Raw genomic sequence first — 22796 nt, 5'->3', positions numbered from 1 at the left:
AGTGAAGTGAGTGGGGTGTGGGACTTTGAAGAGGTGAGGTTGCAAAGGTGGGCGAGGACCTGATTATTCTGGCTTTGTAGGCCCCCACAGAGTTGAGACTTCATCCTGAGGGCACTGGTAAGTCACTGTAAGGTTACCTCCCCCCTGCAGGCCCCCCAGGTACACACATTCAAAGCATCCAGCAAGAACAGGGGCTGTGGCTTCCCCCAACCTGCATTCCTCCTAGGGTTCTTCCTTAGAAAGGTAAAGGGCAGGCAGACCCCTCCTGGTCCCCTCCACATACACACCTGTGGCTAGAGAGGCCCTTACCATCATCTCTACCCCAGATGCCATCCAGGCAGGACAGGTCACCCCCACCCGCCACCTGGAGTGAGGTAGAAGGGAATCCTGAGGGCTGGGCTAGTCACACACAGCGTTCTTCTAGGACAGTCAAAGAACCCAGAATGCAGCGGGAGCCAGAAGGGGGGAGGGTCAGGCTCCCACGAAGGCTCCCTGGAGGAGGCAGTGCAAGCTGAGACCTTAAAGGCGGTGGGATTCTGGTAAGCAGCGAGAGGGCAAGAAGGCGTTCCAGGCGAGAGGGACACCTGCAGGAAAGGTGTGAGGGTAGAAACGCTCAGGGCACGCGTGCTCAGGGCAGCGCTTGGGAAGAGGGGAGGAGGGTGGGTTCCTGGGCCAGAACTCGCTGCCGGGGCATGCACACACTTTCCCCGGCGCAGTAATACTGGGAGAGTTGGCCCCTACCCAGGAAAGGCCTTGGCGGGAGCAGAGCGGGCAGTGGGCCATTTTAAGTGGCCAGGGTTTGGCTGAGAAGAAACCAGCCTTTTTTTTTCTTCTTTTTTAAGAGAGGGATCGGGTGGCGGTGGGGATGGGGATAAGCTGGTTATAGGAACCCGTAGCTCAGGGCTTCTGCAGAGTCTCTGGCCCATGGGCAGAGGTGAAGGTCGGGACCAAGGATGACCTTGTCTCCCAACCCCCTATCTCTACTCCCATCCCCCACCCGTTTCATCCCCAGAGTATACTTTCCAGGCGATCTGGGGGTGAGGGGTAGGAAGGGGGCAGAGGAGGGAACGTTTGATGGGATTATAGTAAACTGCCTCGGGCTCGGTGGCGGTTAGGGCGTGTAGGAGGCCTGGGCTCTGCCACCGCCGGGTGGCCCGACGGACGCTCCGCGCTGCTCCGGGCCTCAGTGTACCGATCTGTAAACGGGGGCCGCGAGCAGAGGTGGGGATCTTCCCGACCTGCTCGGCCTGCCGGGAGTGTCAGAGACTCCCGGAACGCATGCGGGAGAGGGCCCGGGGTAGGGCGGCGAAGGGGCGCGGGAAAGGCTGGGGGCCGAGAGCGCCCGCGGCGCTGGCGCGGGGTCAGAGTCCACAGGGAGGCCCGCGGCCGCTAAGTTGGCTCGGGCCGGGAGGTGCGGTGCCTCCGGGGCAGGGGGGGCGGTGCCACGGGGCGGGGCTGGGCGGGGCGGCGGGCGGGAGGCCCGGCGTGCGTCAGCGCCGTGAGCCCCGGAGTTTTCCACTGACGAGGAGGGCGGAGCTGCGGGCGGGGCCGGGCGCAGCCAGTCTCCCGCCGTCGCCGCCGCTGCCTGACGCGCAGAGCGAGGGGCTGCTGGGCCGACGGCTGCCCACCGAGCTAGCGAGCGAGCGAGCGAGCGCGGGGTCGCAGCGCAGGGGGCGTTCCCGGCCAGGACGAGGGTCGCGGCGTTGCCCTTGGCGAGCGTCCGGATCGCAGGTCAGCACCGTGGGCTCCGGGCCGGGCGACGGGATCTTGAGGAGGGGGTGTCCCGCACGGGACGCGCTGCTTCCCGGACCCTGCCGTTTGCCCCCCGCCACTTTGAGCGGGTGCCAGGGCGGGGACAGCCCGGCCCCGGACGGCGCGCCACGGCCGGAGTCCGGGTCGGGAAACCGGGAGGCGACAGTCTCAGGTTGTCCGCTCCCCCTCCCCGCCCCGCCGCCGGGACCCCAAGAGGTCCCGGCGCCCCGAGCGCGGGGCGGGTGGCTGCCCCGTGGTTGCGCGCTGGCGGCGGGCTGGCCACGGGCGCGCGTCCGCGGGTGAGTTCCCTTTTGACCCAGTTGCCTGAGAACTTTTCAGAAGTTCCTCGCGTGGCCGGAGCAGGTGACATTTGTCGCCTTCCTCCTCGGGCTCCCCCCGGGGGCGGGTGCCGGGGCTGCGGCGAGTGCCCGGCGTCAGTCAGGGAGGGAGTGGAGGGGTGAGAGTGGAGTGAGACTCCGTGAGTCACGGACCCCGGGAGGGAGGGAGGAGGAGGGATTGTGTCGTACGCTCACCTGTTTGTCAGTCACCGTCACACGCAGAGGCCACCGCTGTGAGTCATGGGTGCAGCTACACCGGCCACCCGCGGGCACATGTAGGCTTCCCCCACGCACGGCTCCCTCCCCAGCACGTACTTCCTACAGGTCCTCAGTTTCCCCTCCCGGGGGCCCTTACACCGGCACGGCACTGTTGAGATGCCCACACTACAGCAGCCGTCACACACTTAGTCACTCCTGCTCCCTGGCACAGTCACACACAGCCCACACTCCTGACACAAGGGGGTCCCTCCCGGGCTCCACTGCCCACTCGACACCTCCACTCAGATGTCTCACAGTCCTCTAGAGCGGAACTCATAGCTTACCCCCAAATCCTCATCATCACTGCCTTCTTTGGTCCCCACCTCCAGAGGTCACCGGGTTCCCTTCCCCTTTCTCCTAAGCCTTTGGCCTGTCATCTCTCACCTAGCTCTGGCAGCTTGGTCCAACCGGTCACACCCCCTTCTGTCCCTTGCTGAGCCATCTTTTTAAAATGCAAATCTGGTATTGTCACTCCCTACTTCAACCCTTCTGTGGCTTCCTGTGCCCTCAGGCTAAAGCCTGCCCTGTCAGCCCTGGCTCCCTGGCTCCTGAAGCCCCCTCCCAGGCCGTCCCTTCCCCCTCATCTCTCTGCCTCTTCCTCTTCAAGTCCCTCCCGCTTCCTGTGCTCCCCTCTCTCTCTGGAGCTTTTCCTACATCCCATCCTTTACTCCAAGAGATCTGTCTTCACCCCCAGCTGTACCCCTCCCACCCTCCATCCTACCACCCAGCACGGTTTGTAACCCATTATACTCCTCCCCACTAAACTCAAAACTTCAAGGGGGCAGCACTGGTCTGTGTCTTGCTCCCTGTATGCCCAGGTGTGTGACACAGTGCTTGGCATGTCTTAGGCGCTCCATAAATATTTGTTGAAGGAATGAATGAATGAGAGTGAAGGGGGCCTTGCTTAGGTGGAAGAAGCAGTCTCTGTCAGGTGCAGTTTCCTTTCTGCAGGAGCAATTGCCTCATGTAGCCAGCAAACGTTTGGCACCTCCCCAGTGCCAGGCCCTGGAGGCCAAGGCTGAGGAACTGTCCCCTCTCCCGGGGATCACTTTTGGAGGGATGGGTGGGGGAGGGGTGTGCCAAGGCTCCCTGCCTGCCCTCTCTGGGCTGCCTTGGCTGCCTTTCTAGCCAGTCCCCATGGGGGCCTGAGGTGCTCAGAGGTGCTCTCTCCTTCTGCCAGTAAGTAGTTCCTGAGGATCCGAGGTCATCTGACCCCAGGTACTGGGGGGAGCTGGCCTGGCCTGGCCAAGGCCTGGGGCTCTGAGGTTAAAGGACATTCTTCAAATTCCTGAAGGAGGGTGGAGGCAGCTGAAGGTTCCCCCTTCTCAATACCAGCTCTCACTGGGGGCCAGGGCATTGGGACAGCTGTGGTCGAAGAGGAGTTGGTGTGACTTTTCAGAGGCCTGGGGATTCCTGCCCCCAAACAGCCTTTGTTTGCCTGGTATCCAGGGTGAGGTGGCCTTCCCTTGGCTCACATGGTGTGGCCTGAGTGTGTAGATAGTTGTGGCTAGTAGGGTGGGGAGGCGCCCCTCCTCCTCCTGGGCTGTCAGCTTCTGTGGGTGGTGACGGCAGGACGGCCTGATTCTCAGGGCCCAGGCAGATCCCGGAAGAAGCCTGGTTCTCTTCGATTCGGGGCCTGTCTCCGGGGCTCCTTGGGGGTGTGGTATTTCTGTCTGAGCAGGCTCCTGGGAATTGCTTTTCCTTCCTCCAGGACCCACGGAGGGGGCTGTGCTCACCCTGGGAACCGTGCCACGGTCAGGATCTTGATTCCTGGGTAGCTGCTGAGGGCCCCTCCCCCACCCTCTGACTCACTGTCTGACACTTTTCTTGGACTCTTTCACTATCTTTCATTCCTTTTCTGACTTGGCCTCTCCTGTCTCTGGCTGAGTCTTTTTGTCTCATCTGCCTCTGCCTCTCTCAGCCTCTGGATCCCTAGGTCGGGCGGCGGAGCACAAGAGCCAGGGGCTCTTCCTCCTCCCCAGTGTCAGGGAGGAGATGATTTCCCATTTCCAGATCTGCAGATTTTGCTGGGTGCTCATCATTAGAACCTGCACCACGGGCTGTAGCTTTCCTGTGTCCCCGTTTCCCTGTCTGCAGCCTTGGAGTTTATAACCCCCTCACCTTAAGCTCCCAGTCTGTAGACATCCCTGAGGCAGAGCCAGGGTATCTGGCTTGAACCTGCTTCCTTAACACTCCTTCTATTTGTTTACTCTTGGGGAACCTCCTGAGATGCCTGTGTTGGCACCTGCCTGCAGCCTGAGCTTCCTTTTCCTGCTCTCAGAGCTACCCCCTTCTGGGTGCTATTCTTGCTCAAACCCTCAGGCACAGGTTGGGGGATGGGCACGTCCTCCCCTCCAACTAACTGTGACAGGAGCAGGAGGAGGGCACACTGACCAGCGGGCCCCCGTGACCTCATGTGCCTAAATTGTTTCTCTGTGTATACCTGATCTGCAGCGTCAGCTGCCTACCTCTGATGGTCCTCAGGAGGCTTCTCTGTGCCAGACTTTATTCCAGGCACAGGCACAGTGCCGATCAGGCCGAGAGGCCTTCAGCCTGGCATGAGGGAGATGAGCAGTGAGGCCATTGCAGGAAGGGGCCGTAAGGGCTGCGATGGGGGAATCCCAGAGCCCGCGGGAGCCCAGAGAGTCATGTAGTGGGGAGGAGTGAGGGTTTCAGGGAGGCCTTCTTGGAGATGACTTCTAAAGGGGAGTGAGGCTGGGTTCCAGCTTGTGCAAAGGCCAGGAGGTGAGCAGGTCATGGCCATTTGGGCAACTGCAAGTTCAGCTGGAGTATAAAGTGAGGGGGCTGGGGAGAGTCTTGCATGATGAATCTGGAGGGGAGGCAGCAGCCAGGCCTTTATCAGCCTCTTTGTGGACTTGTGGAATTGTGGACTTGATCCTAAGGGCTCCCCTTAGGGAATGATTTTCTGCATGGGGGTGGCAGTAGATAAACACGCGGTTTAATAAGATCACTCTAGCTGTAGGGTAAAGAGTGGCTGCGGGCAGAGGGCAGAAACAGAGGCAGGGGACATGGGTAGTAGCAGTGGAACAGAGAGATAGGGGTAACAGACTTACAGAATTGAAGGTGACATACGTAAAATGCACAAAGTATATGAATCTTATGTGTACAGTGAGACGTTTTAGACACTCATGGAACCACCACCCAGATCAACATAGAATATTTCTAGACACCCCTCACCCCCGACCCCCCCCACCCCCGCCGGGAAAATTCCCTCATGACTGTCCCCAGTGCATGCCCTTCCCACTTGCTGGATAACCACGATTCTGAACTGTATCATCACTGATTGGGTTTATCATCACTGATTGGGTTTGCCTTTTCTTGAACTTCATTCACATGTAATCTTGTGTCTGGCTTCCGTCACTCAACATGATATCAGTGAGATCCATCTGTATTGTGTGTATCCAGGAGCTCTTTCTTTTTTTCTCAGTGTAGAATGACACATTCACCAAGCATTTACCACTGTTCTAAGAACCTGGCATGTAATGATTCACATAAACTTCCCATCCCTGTGAGGTTGTAAGACAAAGAATTGAAGACACAGAGAATTTAAGGAACTTGCCCAGGGTCACCCAGCCAACTGATAGCCAAGACAGGGTTCGAATGTAAGCAGTCTGGTTCTGGAGCCAAGGTTTTCTTAACACTATGCTGGGTGGCCTCCGTGATACCTACCAAGTCTGTGCCTGGCCTTGTGTGGCTTAAATGAGCTAATGTGTACTTCCAGGACTGGGTGACTGGATGTGGATGGAGGGAGACAGGAAGGAGTTGAGGATGACTGCAGGTTTCTGGCTTGAGTAAGTGGGTGGGTGGCAGTGCTGTTACTAAGATAGGGAACACAGGAAGAGGAACAGATGGCATGGGGGGTGGGGAACAGAGACAAGGGGTTCGATTTGGGGCCTGCAGAATTTTGTTTCTAAGGGATGGCCAGGCAGAGAGACCAAGTGAGCCTTTGGTTCGGGGGAATCTCAGGCTTAGGTGTGTGATTAGGACAGCATTCAGCACCCTGTAGACAGCATCTGGAGTTTGGGAAAGGATGGGGTCTCCCAACAGGATTGTGGTGGGGACAAGATGCGTGGGTTGTGGTTTGTCCTTGTGTGTTTCTGTGTCTGGGTGCCTCTGTGCTCTGTCTGCTTGTGTAAATGTGTGTGTATGCCTGCCTCTGGGCCATGAGTTCCCGCATCTCCTGTGAGAGCCTTCAGGTCAGCTGAGAGCTGGGTTGTGTTTGTTTGTGGTTTGACCCTGGGGGGTGGGGGCTGGTGCCAAGCCTGAGAAACTGTTTGCTGAGAAGCCCCCGGAAACACCTGTGCGTCCTCCTTCCCTGGGACCGTTGTTGTTGGAGGGTTGGCAAGTCGGGGAGCTTCTCTTGCTGCTCATGTGCCTGTGGGGAGAGGCTGCCCCTGGGATGAATTTCATCTAGCAAGTTGGTTGACGGCATACTGCCTGGGTCTGGGATCCACAGACTTTGTGGAAGGCTAGGCAAACGGGGATAGGGGTGTTTAGAAAGGACACCTGAGTAGGGGAGATCACCAGCCTTCTGGTTGGTTTTTCCTGTTCACTCTCATTTCCTGTGATGGCAGTGGGGGAGGGGCTCCCCAGCACTGGGGCCTCTGCATCGTTTCCCCTTCCTCCTGGTGAGAGGCACAGAGAGACAAGGTAGCTGGGCTCAGCCCTAAGGGCCGAGTCCTTTGGGGATTCCCAAGCAGTGGAAGGGGTTGTTATTTGCTGCAGCATTTAAGGGAAGGAGCCCCAAGTGCCCTCCACTCGGTTGAGGCCAGCCAAGCTGTGGGAATCTCTGGTTGGACTCCTGTGGAGGGCTGAGACCCTTAAAGGGGAGACACAGCAAGCAGTGTATCCTGGGGTGCTCCAAGTCACCCAGCTACGGACGGGAGAGCGTCGTCTTGGCCGGTCAGTTTTACTAGAAGAGGGTTTTTTTTTTTTTAAGGGGAGAAAAGAATTTCCCTAGGAAGTTATTTCAAACAAACAGGGTTAGATATTGGAGTGGAAGGCAAGATGAAGGTGAATTTTGAAGATCAAATAGGAGATGCTAAAGAGACACAAAGCCCAGGTGGCTCTGGCCCCAGTCAGGCCTGGAGGCCGGGGACTTCTCTTGTGGGCGGGGGTTTCTAAGGGAGAGTCCGAGCAGCTCCATCACAGGGAAGTTGGACGCTGGAAATCGGGGCTGGTGTCAAAGCCACGCTGTTCCCTGAGTCCTGGTCAGCCTGGCCCCTAACGAGGGCCCGTTGCTGGGGTGTGCGGGTGGCGTGTCTGTGGGTGTGCTGGGGCAGGAGGAGGAGGAGGAAGAGCCACTGTACGAGGGCCGTGCAGGCTGTCGGCGTGCGCCCAGCCTCACACACACAAAGGCACACAGATGCAGCTGTGTGAATCACCCAGCCAGTGAGTCAGCCCCAGGATTCCTGCCGGGGAATGAGCGTGGCCAGGCTGAGGTCTGTCGGTCCATCTGTCGGTCTGGCGTGTGCGTGCGTGTAGGTGGGTTACAGGAGGTAGAGGGGAAGGTGCCCGGTGCTGTCCCAGGAGGGCTTTGGGGCAGAGGTGGCGGGAGTCTGTAAGGGCCAGGACGAGGGTTTGGATCTCAGTGCTCCATCTGGTGCAAAGAAGCCAACTAGAGATGTGGCCCTGGCACGTAGGGCTCCTGGGGAGGGCCTGGGTTGCCTTGGAGGGTGGGTGGGAGAGGTGATGACCAGGGCTGGGTGCCCACCTCCGCCCTCAGGCCTGCCATCTAGAGCTTTCCCCTTCCTGTTCCAGGCTGTCTGTGCCCAGACCCCAGAGCACCCCTCACCACCATGACTGGGCTGCTGAAGAGGAAGTTCGACCAGCTGGATGAGGACTCCTCCTCACTCTGCTCGTCCTCCTCCTCTTTGTCCTCCTCGGGCCGCCACTCTCCCTCCTGCTCCCCGAGCTCTTCGGCCTCCCCGTCTTGGGACTCGGATGAGGAAGGCCCCTGGGATCAGATGCCCTTGCCTGACCGCAACTTCTGTGGCCCCCGAAGTTTCACCCGTGAGTCCCTTCACCCTGGGAACGCATTACACCCCTCTTTCCTTCCTGAAGATAAAATTGGGGGGCCCTGATGAAGTCGTTCTGGCCTCTGGAGGTCGTGTCCCCATGGCTTTAGCTTCCCTACTTGACTCCCCACCTCATCTACTTCCTGTCCTACAGGGGTCACTCGGGAATGCCCCCTGTCCAGAGGCACTTGGGTCCAGCTGCATTCACCTTTAACCTTGGGACTCTCCAGCTTATAAGTCATCATGTTCAGGGCAGGGCTCCTCAGTGGCCCTGGGGCCTTCCCGCCCAGCTCTGTCCCTCAGTTCCTGTTTTGTTTCTCCAGCTGGCTCCCTATCCTCTACCAGCTGAACTGCCCGAGTCCCACACTCCACGCTTCTGTGCTGAGGGGCCTGTCAGGCTGGTCCCTCGCCTAGCAAAATGCTGTTTGGCTTTGCCTGAACGCAGTGAAAAGGTTTTTTCCCAGTTATTTTTTCAAGCTTGCGTAAGTCTGATTCCAAACTGACAAAGATGGCCCTAGAGCAGTGCTTCTCAACCTTATTTTTCATTATTGCACCCCAAACCCCAAGGAGCCCATTGAGACATTTTCTCCCTGATCCTCCCCACCATGATGTCTTAATACCACAGATATGTCTATTTATGTACTATATGCATATCTGTACATTATACATGAGAAAGTATAATTTTTACTAGATAGAATCTAACAGTATATTAACTGACTAAACTACTATGGGTTTACTTTGGAAATACAAGGGTGGTTTAATACTATAAAATCTAATCAATATAGTTTACCAAATGACTATGTCAGAGGAGGAAAAATAAAAGAGCCGCTGTAGATACTGAAAGAATATTTGATAACATGTAATATTCCTTCCAGATAAGACCCTCTGTATGATAAGAATAAGTAAATTCTACCTTAAATGATAAAAAAATATATGTCTCAACCTAAAACCTGGCATTACAATTAATGAGAAAATACTGGAAGCAGTCCCACTTAGTCAGGAACAAGATGAGGACACTGTCTGTCACCACTGTTAGTTGACATTGTTCAGGAAGTGCTAGACAATTCAGTTAGCAAAGAGAATGAGAAATATACTGGATTGGGACAGGCGAAATTGCCATGATTTGCAGGTGTTCGACTACATGATAAATTCAAGAATATGTATACAGAAAACCTATTAGAAGGGAATTCCCTCAGGTAGCTGGGTACAAAATTAATATATTAAGTTTAAATATATGGAATTGCTAAGATTTGATTATTTCATGGTAACTTCTTATGGTTCAACCTAATAAAAATCAATAATATACCAATATATATATTGAATATGCCAATACATAGCTTACTAATCAACATACTTAATAACTTATAAAGGGTAGACCTTTCTAAGCTTGTTGCAAAATACAGAAGCTATAAAGGAAGAGCTCAATATACTTTTGATTATATAAACCTTAGAAATTATTTCGTAAAAGCCCACAAGCAAAAATAAAGGACTAGCAGAAACTAACACAACATTGTAAAGCAACTATACTCCAATAAAGATGTTAAAAAAAAGGACTAAAATATTTGCACAGATAGGTTAGATGATTAATGTCTAATATTGAGTATATATAAAAAGCTCCTACAAATAAATTTTTTAAGAACTATAGAGGGACTTCCCTGGTGGCCCAGTGGTTAAGACTCCGTGCTTCCACTGCAGGGGGCACGGGTTCCATCCCTGGTCAGGAAACTAAGATCCCGCATGCCGCATGGCACTCACCGCCCCCCCACTGAAAAAAAAAAAAAAAGAACTATAGAAAACTGTGCAGGGGAACTGTAAATGGCTACTAAAGATGGGAAAGATATTTACTGCTCTCATTTGGACTGGTAAATAACAATGAGCCAGTGTTGACATAGGGTGATGTTGCATTTTACCAGCTCCAGTCTCGGCCAGGCCGGCTCCTAGGCTCAGATCCATGTCTTTTTTGGGGTGTGAGGAGAGAGGGTTCAGCATCACCTCCTGGGGGTTAGGCCCTGCCTCACAGAGAACTAATGCCCGCCCCTCCCCTGCCTGCCTTCCAGCCCTGTCCATCCTGAAGCGGACCCCCCGGAAGCGCCCAGGCCGGGTAGCCTTCGATGGCATCACTGTCTTCTACTTCCCTCGGTGCCAGGGCTTCACCAGTGTGCCCAGCCGCGGCGGCTGCACCCTGGGTATGGCCTCCCGCCACAGTGCCTACCGCCGCTTCTCCCTGGCCGAGTTTACGCAGGAGCAAGCCCGGGCACGGCAAGAGAAGCTGCGCCTACGCTTGAAGGAGGAGAAGCTGGAGGCGCTGAGATGGAAGGTGGGGAGACCCTCTGCATGGCCCTCGCCCTAGGAGTTGCTCTGAAGTCCTAGCCTTGGGGGGACAGGTGTCAGGGTGGATGCCGATTTGCTTGTTGTGTTTGTGGGAGGCCTGTGGGGCTGTGATTGGCCTGATCAGGGTTTGCTGCCAAATTATCTGCAGGCAGATGGGTATAGAAGGTCTCCTGTTTGCTGAAGGGCTGGGGACGTGGTGCCTGAATATGCCTGACCTCACTGGGAAGGGGGAGTGGATGGGACACCGGGGGTCGGTGTATCTGTCTGGGGGAAGGGGTTTGTCCACGGACTGGGGAATAATATGAATACGAAACCTGTTTGCAAACGCCCTAAGGGTATTTTCTTGGCTGTTCCATTCACTATGGCATCCACAGTGCCCAGCCCAGAGAGAGTAAGCACGTGGCAGGGGGGTATTTATCAAGTGACCGATGCTGCCAGAAACTGCATCCGTGTCTGCCTCTCACGTCTCTCCTCTCTTCTCTGGACACAGCTTTCGGAGGCCGGGATACCCAAGACGGAGGCCAGCCTGCCGCTTACAGTGGACACCATAGATGATGCCTCTGTGGAGGAGGATTTGGCAGTGGCCGTGGCAGGTGGCCAGTTGGAGGAAATGACCTTCCTCCAGCCCTACCCAGCCCGGAAGCGGCGGGCTCTGCTGCGGGCCTCGGGCGTGCGGAGGATCGATCGTGAGGAGAAGCGAGAGCTGCAGGCCCTGCGCCAGTCCCGGGAGGACTGTGGCTGTCGCTGTGACAGGGTCTGTGACCCTGAGACCTGCAGCTGTAGCCTGGCGGGCATCAAGTGCCAGGTACGGGAGCCAGGCGGGGCTGGGAAGGCGAGCCTGAGTCAGGGCCTGCTCCGGGCTCCGCCGGATCCTCACCTGCACCTCTGCTTTCTTTGCAGATGGACCACACAGCGTTCCCCTGTGGTTGCTGCAGAGAGGGCTGTGAGAACCCTAAGGGCCGTGTGGAATTTAATCAGGCGCGAGTTCAGACCCATTTCATTCACACGCTCACCCGCCTGCAGCTGGAGCAGGGGGCCGAGAGCCTTGGGGAGCTGGAGGCCCCGGCTCAGGGTGACGCATTCAGCCCCAGCGAGCAGGTCCTGGCCCCCACGTTCCCACTGGCCAAGCCCCCCGTGAGCAGCGAGCTGGGAGACAACAGCTGCAGCAGCGACATGACCGATTCATCCACAGCATCGAGCAGCAGCGAGGCACCCAGTGGCTCTGCCCACCCGGCCCTGCCCGGCCCCGGCTTCCAGCCCGGAGTGGACGATGACAGCCTGGCTCGGATCCTGAGCTTCAGTGACTCTGACCTGGGTGGAGAGGGGGAGGAGGAGGAGGAAGGGGGTGTGGGCAGCCTGGACAACCTCAGCTGCTTCCACCCAGCTGACATCTTTGGTACCGGTGACCCCACTGGCCTGGCCAGCTGGACCCACAGCTATTCCAGCTCCAGCCTCGCGTCAGGCATCCTGGATGAAAACGCCAACCTGGATGCCAGCTGCCTCCTCAATAGTGGCCTTGAAAGCTTGGGGGAAGGCAGCCTCCCCGGCCCCCCGGTGCCAGCCATCACGGATGCCGGCCAGAGCAGCTCAGTGGACCTGAGCTTGTCCTCCTGTGACTCCTTCAAGCTGCTCCAGGCCCTGCCAGACTATAGTCTGGGGCCCCACTACACCTCCCAAAAGGTGTCTGATAGCCTGGACAACCTCGAGGCGGCCCACTTCACCCTGCCTGCCTTTTCTCCCCCTGGGGACGCCAGCACGTGCTTCCTGGAGTCCATCATGGGCTTGTCTGAGCCAGCCGCCGAGGCCCTGGCTCCCTTCATGGACGGCCAGTTGTTTGAGGACACTGCCCCAGCGTCGCTGGTGGAGCCTGTGTCTGTGTGAGGGTTAGGGTGCCTTTTCCCGGCCCCAAGAGCCCTGTTGCTGCTTCGTTGTAATTGGGGGCTCCCTGAGGTCTGCCTGTATGTAACGGTCTCCCATTGGCTGGCTCCCATGTGGGCACTCCTAATTTTCATGCAACACTCTGGATTTATTTATTTATTTTTGTAACCTTCTGTGCTGAAGCGGGACGGGGGGGCACTTCCCCTTTCAGCCGCCTGGTCCCCCATATGCCCGCACCCTCTCTTCCACTTCCATGGCCGTGCCAGGAGCAGGAAGAAATGTGGCTCCCCTGGAGCTTTGCAGACTCCTTTTCGGTCTTGTATGATGTTCCTAAGCCCAAAGACAGCCACACAGGGCTGAAATCAGCCACTTCTTAAGGCTTCTTCTGCCACCCTGAGCCCTAGACTCATGGGTGGCTGAATCCTCTGGACTGTGAAGACTATAATTTATTTCCATAATTTATTTGGAGACTAGGTGGCTGGCAGGCAATGCTAGGGTTGGGGTGGGGCACAGACCCCTGCGAGTCCCTTTGCCTTTTAGTCCTGCAGCCCTGCCCTTGCCGGGGCTCTGCTGTAGACCAGGCATGGATTTGAGCCCTCTGTCTAATGTGGCAGCTGCCCTGCTCCGGCTGGCTGAGCAAGCCGGAGCTGGCCTGGGACAGCATCTGGGCAGGGGGAGGGGCTGGGCTGACCAACCGTGACCAAAACCCTCTTCTGCCCCACGCAGCCCCCTCTCCTTCCTGTCCTCTGCCCCATCTTCCCCCCTCCCCAAAGGCTGCAGCTTTTATTCCAAGCCCATCAATGTAGGAGGGGGAAGCAGGAGGCCCAGAGAGGGCAAGGGGCTGCCCCAGGGCCTGTAGCACGCCCCTGACCACTCAGGGCTTTCCAGGCACGCACTCCAGCCTGGTCCACCTGCCTGTACCCTAAGGCCAGTTGGCCAGGGGCGAGGGGTGGCTCCTTATGGCTTTCATGCCCTTTGTTTGCAGATGTTGAATTTCGCATCATAGTTTCTATATTGTCCCTGAGTATTAGAACTGTAATTTATTCATTTTTCTGTGTCTGTGCCAAGAAGCCCAGGCTCTGGGCCTGCCCTCTTGCCTAGGAGGCCTTGCCAGCCTGCGAGCTTGTGGGAACACCTTGTACCTGAGCTTACAGGTACCAATAAAGAGGCTCTATTTTTCAGTGTGGTCTGTGTTTGTGGATCTGGGAGCACATTTGTGGGACCAGGAGCACAGGTACACCCTCAGGTGGCAGGGAGGAGGGAGGGGGAGGGGGAGGCAGGCCCTGCTGGGCAGTATGGACATTGAGGCTGTGTTGGGGATAGAAGTGGGGGACACTGGGCCTCTTTCCATGCCAGCCAGTCAACTCAGAGACAGGAAGCCAGTGAGAAGAGGCTGGCCGGGCCGATGGAGCAGTTTTCCCCTTGGATGAAGCCATCTCCAGTGGTCACCTGGATGGTGGTGGGGAGCAGCAGGGCAGTCTTCTGGGACAGGGCTGTCTGTGTGGGATGGGTGTGGGCTTACTTCTTCCCACTCACCCGTACTGAGCTGGGGCCTGGCCTCGAGGGTGAAGCGGGCAGTGGGATATGGCTGGTGCAGGCCTTATGTGGGACTGAGTGGCTGAGGTCCTTGGGGACCTGAGCACCAGAAGCTGCAGAACCTCATCCATCTGCACCAGCCAGACCTGTCTGACCTGTCCCTGGCAGCTTGGGCCAAAGGCCAGAAGAGCAGGCTGCACCCTGCCCCAGGAGGCCCCAGTCTGGGGGCCTGAGGAGCAAGGTTGACCTCCCCTCTAGGAATAATAATGATTTATACAAATGCTAGGAGGGGTCACCAAAAAGACCTGACTTGGGTCTCCCTTTTCTTGCTCTAATTCTCTGCCTATGCTGGGAACGCCTTATTTCCTCTCTATGGCTTACTGGTTAAGAGCACAGACCCAGAGTCCCAGGGTTTGAATCCCAGCTCTTATACTAACTAGTGAGGTGACTTATGCAAATTACTTCCCCTCTCTGTGCCTGGCTGTCCCCCGTATTGTCCAAATAATAACACTGCTTACCTCACAAGCTTGCTCAGTTATACGCACCCAGTGCTCAGAGGAGTGCCTGGAACATGTAAGCCTCGGGTGCGTGTCTGACTTCCCATTCTGTTTTCATGTGTCTGCTCTATTTCTGTATGTTTTATCCTCTTTTTTTTGCCAGTTCTGTCACCCTTTAGGTTTCTATCGCTTGCCTCAGGATATGTGTAGACATAGTCACGTGGTCATGTCGTCAGTGGAGTGGCCGTTAGAGAACTCATGGCTTGGAGTCCGGGCTATGGTGGGGCCACCTGTCCCTGGTACCAGCTTAGGCAGGGACAGCCAGGTCTTAGGCATCTCAGGGTGGAGTATTCTGGTGCATCAAGTTGTCTCGTGGCCCCTCTCACTGATCCCTGGGAGCCCTATTGTAGAGATTGCTCCAGCACGCGTGATCCAAAACCTGGGTCTCTCCAAGGGTCCTGAGGCTCTGCTCTGGCCAGCCTGGGGGTCTGGGTGGCAGCCCCCGACAGCTCCAATACTCTGGCTGGAAGCCCCTGCAGGCTCCTATCCCGTGGCCACAGCCCATGGCTGGACTGAGCCTACCCACTCCCCATCTACCCACTCCCTGAGCCTACCCAGGCCCCAGGGTCACTTGGGTTTTTTTCTCAACATAATCCACCCCAAGAAACTAGGTTGTAAAGCAGGTCATAATAAAGGCAGCTGGCTTCCCATAGGAAGGATGGTGGTAACCTGGGGAAAACATTCCAGATCACTGACTCATACCAAAAGGCCATGCACAAGATCAGCAATATGTTATAAAGACAAGGCTCGCAGCCATCAGGGATGACTTAGGCTGTTCTAGAAGGGACCTTTACCCGTTCACTGTTCCCAAACCTTAGTCACTGGACAACTTATCTTGAAAACTCTGCCATATCTGCATTCTACTCATACTAAGTATTTTACTTTATATCAATTATATCAATATGCTTAAAAGTTAGAACCATTCTACGTAACAGCACCCGCAAATTCATGAGTTTGTTGTACTATTTTTTCTATAAGGATGATACTTAAACACATAGTTATTAAACTTTCAAATGTTTGCTGTGTATCATTAGCAGGCATTTGTACCATGATTTGGGAACACAGAGATCTAGTCTAATTTCCTGCCACAGATGGGGACACATACCCAGAGGGGAAGGTCACACAGGGAGATTCTAGGCCTCCTGACTCCCAGTTCAGAGTTCCTTCCCCTGAGGTCAGACTGGCCCATTACTGCCATCCTGCAAAACAGGAAGAGAGGTATTGGGAGCACACCAAAGGTGACCTCTGTCACCCTCTTGCCAGTTACAATTAACACTATTCATCTACACAGGGACCCCTGCTTTTGTCCCCTGAGGTGTTAAAAGGGTTCCTCGAGGATGAATCAGTTGGTCACTGTCTTTTACTAAAGATGAAGCAGGAGCTAGTTTTACTTGGGATGTATTTTCCTGCCAGAGGCAAGAGTAATCAGGGTTTGTCCCAAACTGGTAAGGACCAGCAGACGCTGGCTGAAGACTTGGGGAGGGGGAGGCAGAATGCATGGACAGAGTGGGCCTGTTTGGGCCCCTGCCAGGGAGGACGCAGCGGGCAGCTTGGCAGAGAGGAGCAGTTGCTTCTTTAATCCAGGATTCTGGGGACCAGACAGGAGAAGAGACGCTTGTACGGGCAAACATAAAAATATTAAAATAGCTGTAGGGTGTTTTTTAAGCCACCTCTTTGCTCCCCTTTGGCCTCTGAGAGTCTGGGATAAAAGCGGAGCGCATTAGAAGTTGCCCAGTGAGCTCAGTGGAAGCTAAGCTGGTTGATAACTTTCTTCCCCAGAGCAAAATTGCTTCTTGTGCCTTAAAAACATAAAGCTTTGGGACGTCCCTTAGACCAGATTAGGCATGATTCAAGTAAGCCACACACAATATAGAAATGGGAAGAATATGTCATTTTCTGACTCTCTTCTCCACTGACCCACTTCCCACCCCCTCCATGAAACTTCTGTAGGTTGATAGTTTCCACCCACCCTGGCTCCCACTGACCACAGCTAGGGCCTCAGAGACCCTTGGGCCTTTTCCAAAATTTCTTCTCTGATTCTGGGGTAGTTGGGGTGCTCCTTGAGGACCTGGGACCGAGAGAGAAAGGGTGTGAAGCACCAGGCAGGGCTCCCCGCCACTGCAGCAAGCCCCCCACCACTGTCGGGGGCTTACATCGTGGCAGACTTCGATGGCCTCCACGAATCTCTTGTCCTTCAAGTAGTTGAAAGCGAGTTTGAAGCCTATCCAGGAGCAGGGAGAATGCAGACAATGGGTGGCAGTCCGACGACCTGAGAACCCCTCCGGTTCCCACAACAGCCAGAACATAGGCCTTGTGTTGCGGGGTGAGTTTGTTGGTCCTCCGGCCCAGCACCCACGCACGCCTGCCTGGCTGCCTTACCGCTGGCAGGGTTGGCATGATGGCTGTACTTCCAGGCCAGCTCATAGTTGGTGGCTGCGTCCTTGTACGACTGTTCTCTCTCCATGATGAAGCCCATGTACTCGTAGGCCTTGCAGCAGGACTGAAGGGAAAGCCACATCCCATCCCGGTTGGGGCAAGGGATGGGCGGTGGGTGCATTCACCCAAACCACTCAGGGACTCCAGCAGCACCGCCCACCTTGGCAAGGGGTGAACTGCGTACCCTCTTCTCAGCTGTGCCCACTCTGACAGGACGCCTTCCTCCGCAGCCCTCCTGCCCTGACCTGCAAATGCCCCTCCCGGCCCCACCAAACCCTCCCTGCACGCTGCCCCTCGACCTCATGAACCCTTCCCATCTCTCCTCCCCATTCCACGTTCCCCCCTCCCAGACACTGTGCGCCTCCTCTTGCCTTGCTCCGTGTTCCCATCCTGCTCTGTGGTCCACAGGAACTCTCTTGTCCCGCCTCTTCTCATCTCCTTCCTACCCCCGCATCTCTGCCCCTAAAGCCCATGTGCCCCTCCCCCGACCCCGCCCCGACAGCCGTGCGCGCCTTGCCTTGTTGTACTGCATGCAGCGCCGCAGCAGCTCCGAGGCCAGGTCGAACTTGCCGCCCTGGCAGTAGATGTCGGCCAGCAGGAGCCAGCTCTTCTCCAGGTCCTCGGCCTCGGCCAGCGTCCATGGGGCCTTGGCCAGACGCTTCAGCTGCGTGCGTGCTTTGGGGACCTGCTTCAGCAGCGAGTAGGCCTGTGCCATGGCCAGCAGGGCGGGAATGCTGTCCTTCTGTGAGGGTGGGAAGCAGGTGCTGCCTCGCCCCGCCCTCGGCATCCCCCCACCGCCTGTCCACCCAGTGGGCAGCTGGTGCACCTCGGCCTGGGCCATCTCAGTGAAGGTGCCCAGCGCCGCCTCCACGTTAGCCTTCTCCCTGGTGGCCAGCAGACACAGGCTCTGCAGCAGCCGCAGCTGGGTCTGGCCCCAGGCCGAGTGTGGGTAGAACTCCCGCAGCAGCTTCTCAGCAGTGCGCACGCCGTGCTGCTCCAACTCCTTCCTGTCAGTGGAGCCGTGGGCATCGGATGCCAAGCCAGAGGGCAGAGGGCACTGGCCTGACAGCCTGGCCCTCACCTGGCCTTGACCCAGAGGCCGCGGGCTCTCTCTGCCTTCCCCCAGGTCCCACCCCTGCCCTTGCCGGCCAGCCGGGCCCTCACTTGCTCTCAGTCACCAGGTTCTCGAAAGCCTCTCCACCCACGATCTCATTGTCTGGGTTCAGACAGATTTGCACCATGTAGTAGATGGCGCTCTGGCCCCAAGTGCTGTCCTTGCGCGCTTTGTTTAGGAACTTCAGGGCTTCGTTGGGTTGCCCTATGTGCCTACAGTGGAGGAGAGAAACACCAAGAATCAGACAGGGAAACTGAGGCCCGAGGAGTACAGGGACACACAGGGGTCACTCTGTGAATCTGCACAATGCAGGGGCAGGATCGCTGGTCTCCCTGCTTCCTGATCTGGAAGCTGAATTTCTGCTTCCCTAGCAAACGCCAGCATGTCCGTTAGGGACAACCTCCTGCACATAACTGCCAACACACCCACCCCAACCCACCAGCAGTAGATGCCTCTGCAGTAGTTGAACCCTGGTTCTAAAGGCACCCGGCTGGACACCTTCTTGGCCAATTCAAAGAAGGCAGGGGCGTCCTCAAGTTTGCCACTTCTTCGTAGCAGATCGATTAGTTTGTTCAACACAGGAAAATTGTCTAAAACAAGAGAGCAGAAACCTTCAGGCTGTGATAACCAATAGCTGAATCAGGCAGGGAGAGGCAGGGAGGACCAGGAAACACTACCCGTCTGGGCTGAGCAGGGGCAACCCAGTGGCTCCAGTGCCTCCACTGAGACGCAATAAAGTAGGTACTCTTATTGTTCCCATTTACAGATGAGGAGACTGAGACACAAAGAAGTTAAGTAATCTGCCAAAGGTTACAAAGCTGGTAAACAGAGGACCAGGATTCAGACCTAGACAGTCTGGCTCCAGGACCCGAACTCCTAATAGCTGTGATTGCTGGGTGACTCTGGTGTGGGCCTGGCTGGGGCTCCACCCTGAGCCTCGTGTCTGGCCCCTTCCCCAGCAAGAAGCAGTGGTTTTATGTTGCAGTGAGTGGGAATGGAGCTACACGTCAGGGGAGAATTTCTAGCTACCTCTAGGTGGTTGTGACCTCAAAAGGGGACTTATGTTGAGCCCCAGTGTCTGTGATTTGGGGACAGACAGGCTGTCTTGGGTCCAGTGCCAAGCACTGCCCTGCCTGAGACCAGGAACTGGCCCCTTGGACTCGGGAAGGGCCAGCACGTTCCACTGGGCCTTTATCAGTTTCCTGCCTCTCTGGGAACAATCAGAGAGGAGGGGGCTTCCTCTGCCCAGTCAGGAAGGAGGGGAGAGGGCCCACCCTTCTGGGGGGAGAGCAGCCCTCGCTTGGTGGGAACCGACACAGGCAGTCTCAGTGGGTAGGCTCGATGCAGGCAGTTACCTGGCGCTTTCTCCAGGACTTGGTGGTAGAGGTTGATGGCAGCTTCGTATTTCTGTTTTCTAAACATCAGGTCAGCCATCATCTATCAGAAAACACGCGATGCTGGGACAGCAGCTTGCATGGGCATGGCGGGGAGGCTGTCGTGGGAACGGGGTGGGTAAGGAGGGAAGGTAGGAGAGGATTTCCGAGGTAGCCTCTCTGGGCTCTGGGAGAAGCTGCCACGGGAGAAGCCGAGAAGGCGGGGCAGCCTGGGGTGGGGGAGCGGGGGGCAAGGATGGAAGTAGGAAGGAAAGGCTGGAGGTAGACATGCGAGGAGCTAGGCCCTCCACCCCCATCTGAGAACTACCAGCTCCAGGCAGCGAGGTGGAATGGGGGCTCCCCACCTCTGCTGGGGCGGTCCTGAAGGTGGTCTGGGTGACAGGGTGGAGAGCGGCTGGACTGGGGATGGCTCTTCCCACACACTTCCCGAAGCCCCAGGAACCTGTCCCACCCCTGCCTTCAACAGTTGGGTGTGGTTTCCCCCGGAGTGAATCAGCCTCACCACCTCCCCTCAGATTGGCCCGGGAGGTCGCTGCTGCCCCCTGCTGCCAGCCCGCCCCTCCCATCCAAAGGGCAGCGGGTCCAGTGCTGAGTCCTGCTGCCCGACAGCCCCTCAGGGCCGGGTCAGCCGGGCACCTGGGGTTACGGGGTTAGGAAGCAGCCCGCATGCGGTCGCAGGGACCCTGGGGAAGGCAGGGAAGAGGGCCCGGAGTCTCTTACCACGGAGGCTGTCTCATGGTTCTTCTCAGTCTGCAGGAGGATGGCGCAGTGCTGCTCGCACAAGTCCAGGTGGCCCTGCAGCAGGTAGAGCCGTGCCAGTTCTGGCACCACCTGGACAAGACCAGATACAATAACTACCCAATGCACATCATGGGAAAGCTCAGGGACCGATGCCTCGTTCTCTCACACCCAAGTTCTATCAGCTCTTCCTTCAAAATATGTCTCTGATCCCCTGGGATGGTCTCTGGCTTTCCCCTTCTCCCACCCAATACTCTAGTCACACCGTGCCTTTTACTAAGTAACCGCTGAGAGTTGGGGCCTGGTTTACTCATACTCATCCTTCAGCTTCAGCTCCAACCTCATCTCCTCTGGGAAGCCCTCTGTGCCCCAGACACCTGGACAGGTACCCCTCTTCTGAGCTCCCGCGGAGTACTGAGCCCCATGCGGGTATCACATGGTATGAGACCTGCATGTGTACTTGTCTGTACCCCATGCCTGAGGGCAGTCTATGGGCAGAGACCGTGTCTTGCCCCACTGCATCTCCAGGGCCTAGCTCAGTACCTGGCTTGCACATATTGGGAATCTGTTAAATGAGAGCATATTAAATAAATGAATGGGTCTGTCACTAGGCTCTTCATCTACCCTCCGCCTGTGAACTCCAGCCACCATTCCCTATCTGAAGCCACACCTCTCACAAGACTTTAAACCTCCTTGGAAGCTTAGCCTGGGCTTCATGCCCAAAGAGCCCCCAGCAGCCACACTCTCATTGTCTCTCCATCTGCAAGGGGGACCTGAAAAGGGCAGACTTGCAGCACCTTTCAGCAACACCTTCCCTGCTCCACCCTCCACAAGTGGCTGTCCAAAGCGAGGCTTCCAGGGGACTTCCCTGGTGGTCCAGTGGTTAAGGCTCCGTGCTCCCAAAGCAGGGAGCCGGGGTTCGATCCCTGGTCAGGGAACTAGATCCCGCATGCATGCCGCAACTAAGAACCCGCATGTGGCAACTAAGACCTGGTGCAGCCAAATAAAATAAATAAATATTAACAAACAAACAAACAAAAAAAACAAAGCGAGGCTTCCAGTCTTGCTCCGAGGGCTGTGGTGGGTGAGGACCCTGGGGTCAGCTGGAGCAGGCCCCCCCGGCACCAGGGGTCTGTGCCCCTTGCAGGGAGGCACAGAGAAGGAACTGGCCTCCGTCCCTAGTCAGGGAGCTCTGCGAGGCTTCGCGGCCCAAGAGAAGGAAGAGGGTCTCGCTCTTGAGGACCCACCTTATTTCAATCCCCACCTTATCGTCAATGGGTGAGTAGGAGAGGGCATCTTTGTAAGACTGCACTGCCTTGGCATACTCCTTCTCTGCCAGGTAGTACTCCCCAAAGTGGATGCAGATGGAGGCTGCCAGTTGCTTCTGGGAGGGGATCATTTCTGGTTGCTCCAGGGGAACACGCTTCAGGATCCGAGACTGGAGGTCCATGGCCTTGGGAAAGCAGTAAACTCTGCATCAGAAACCCAGAGCCTGATGTGCCAGATCTCAGGCCAATTCACAGCAAATCCCCAAGCTCTCAACTCAGGGCCAGCTGTCTTAGCAAGGGCATCTCAAGTGCCCTTGAGCAAATCTGGGTCGCTCTGGACAGGCAGGGCCACTGGCTGAGTACCCAGGAGGTGAACTGGCACTGCCTCTGGGGCAGGAGCAGAAGCAAAGGCACTCAAACAAAACACTCTATTGTACTTGACTTGTTTACCTGTTTGCATCACACCTTGGTACTCACTGTGTCTAATTTGCTTCAGCTGTCCTACAGGCTAAGACAAGCACACCGTAGGTATTCAACGCAGGCTGTGTTTTGATGGGTGCATTTGTTCTGAATACTGCCCTGCTGGGAACTTGAGGCGGCCCCCACAAATGTCCATGACATACAGTGATCAAGTGAGTTAACCAGAGAGCATTGGGGCAAGAGGAAATGAGGATGCCAGGGTTAAGTTTCGGGAAGTGGGCACAGATCAGCCCCGGGTTCCCTAAGGGCCAGACTGAGGAATGGAAATCCAGAGGGGAACAAGGGGATAAGTCACCTCAAGCAGTCCGAGATGTTCTACAACCACAGAATACACCCCAGGGGCAAGTGCCAGGCCATACCCTCGGGTAGAAAGAGTGAAGGAGTGGGAAGAATGGCCAGGAGTCTCCCAGCAGGAGACTTTGGGCTGGGACAAGCCAAACCTGGTTCAAATCTCAGCTCTACCACTTACTAGCAGTATGACTTTGGGTACATTTCTTAACCTCTTTGAGTCTTATCTGTTAAATAGGAATGTCACAGTGCTTAGCTCAAAGGGCTACTGTGAGAATTAAATAAGAAAGCAAAAAGCCTAGTACAGAACTCAGCACAGAGCATTCAATGCATGGGAGCCTGCTGGCATTATCTATTATTATCACCACAAGCATCCTTGAGGACAAAGGC

The 22796-nt window shown here is 56.2% G+C and overlaps 2 protein-coding genes across 3 annotated transcripts in view; one reads left to right on the top strand and one right to left on the bottom strand.

Moving 5' to 3' along the window:
• The first annotated feature begins 1576 nt into the window (after positions 1 to 1576).
• CSRNP1 (cysteine and serine rich nuclear protein 1) lies at positions 1577 to 13776 on the top strand. 2 transcript variants are annotated; one of them, XM_060162198.1, is made up of 5 exons: positions 1577 to 1731; positions 8130 to 8381; positions 10444 to 10703; positions 11208 to 11522; positions 11618 to 13776. In XM_060162198.1, exons 2-5 carry the CDS (start codon positions 8168 to 8170, stop codon positions 12596 to 12598), a joined length of 1770 nt encoding a protein of 589 aa, XP_060018181.1. In that variant the 5' UTR covers positions 1577 to 1731; positions 8130 to 8167; the 3' UTR covers positions 12599 to 13776. The 2 variants fall into 2 exon arrangements, with proteins under 2 accessions (XP_060018181.1, XP_060018182.1); XM_060162199.1 differs by lacking the exon at positions 1577 to 1731 and adding an exon at positions 5625 to 7271.
• A 2514-nt stretch (positions 13777 to 16290) lies between these two features.
• Positions 16291 to 22796, bottom strand: part of TTC21A (tetratricopeptide repeat domain 21A) — a 30022-nt gene continuing 23516 nt past the window's right edge. Inside the window, exons 20-29 of the mRNA XM_060162192.1 lie at positions 21635 to 21823; positions 20353 to 20463; positions 19594 to 19675; positions 18678 to 18828; positions 18289 to 18450; positions 17951 to 18131; positions 17642 to 17866; positions 17068 to 17188; positions 16842 to 16909; positions 16291 to 16756 (exon numbers count right to left, since the gene is read on the bottom strand). Of these exons, the coding sequence (XP_060018175.1) occupies positions 16679 to 16756; positions 16842 to 16909; positions 17068 to 17188; positions 17642 to 17866; positions 17951 to 18131; positions 18289 to 18450; positions 18678 to 18828; positions 19594 to 19675; positions 20353 to 20463; positions 21635 to 21823 (1368 nt within the window). The 3' untranslated portion in view covers positions 16291 to 16678. The remainder of the gene's footprint in view (positions 16757 to 16841; positions 16910 to 17067; positions 17189 to 17641; positions 17867 to 17950; positions 18132 to 18288; positions 18451 to 18677; positions 18829 to 19593; positions 19676 to 20352; positions 20464 to 21634; positions 21824 to 22796) is intronic.

This window comes from Lagenorhynchus albirostris, chromosome 10, assembly GCF_949774975.1.
Source record: "Lagenorhynchus albirostris chromosome 10, mLagAlb1.1, whole genome shotgun sequence".
NCBI classification, from domain to species: domain Eukaryota; kingdom Metazoa; phylum Chordata; class Mammalia; order Artiodactyla; family Delphinidae; genus Lagenorhynchus; species Lagenorhynchus albirostris.
This window is presented reverse-complemented; position numbering and strand designations above follow the sequence as displayed.

Bases quoted from the DNA above. Each gene is read 5' to 3' on its own strand.
- CSRNP1 (XM_060162198.1), top strand. From the start codon at position 8,168: ATGACTGGGCTGCTGAAGAGGAAGTTCGACCAGCTGGATGAGGACTCC. The intron at 8,382-10,443 runs GTGAGTCCCTTC...CCTGCCTTCCAG, and splicing joins TGGCCCCCGAAGTTTCACCC to CCCTGTCCATCCTGAAGCGG. The intron at 11,523-11,617 runs GTACGGGAGCCA...CTTTCTTTGCAG, and splicing joins TGGCGGGCATCAAGTGCCAG to ATGGACCACACAGCGTTCCC.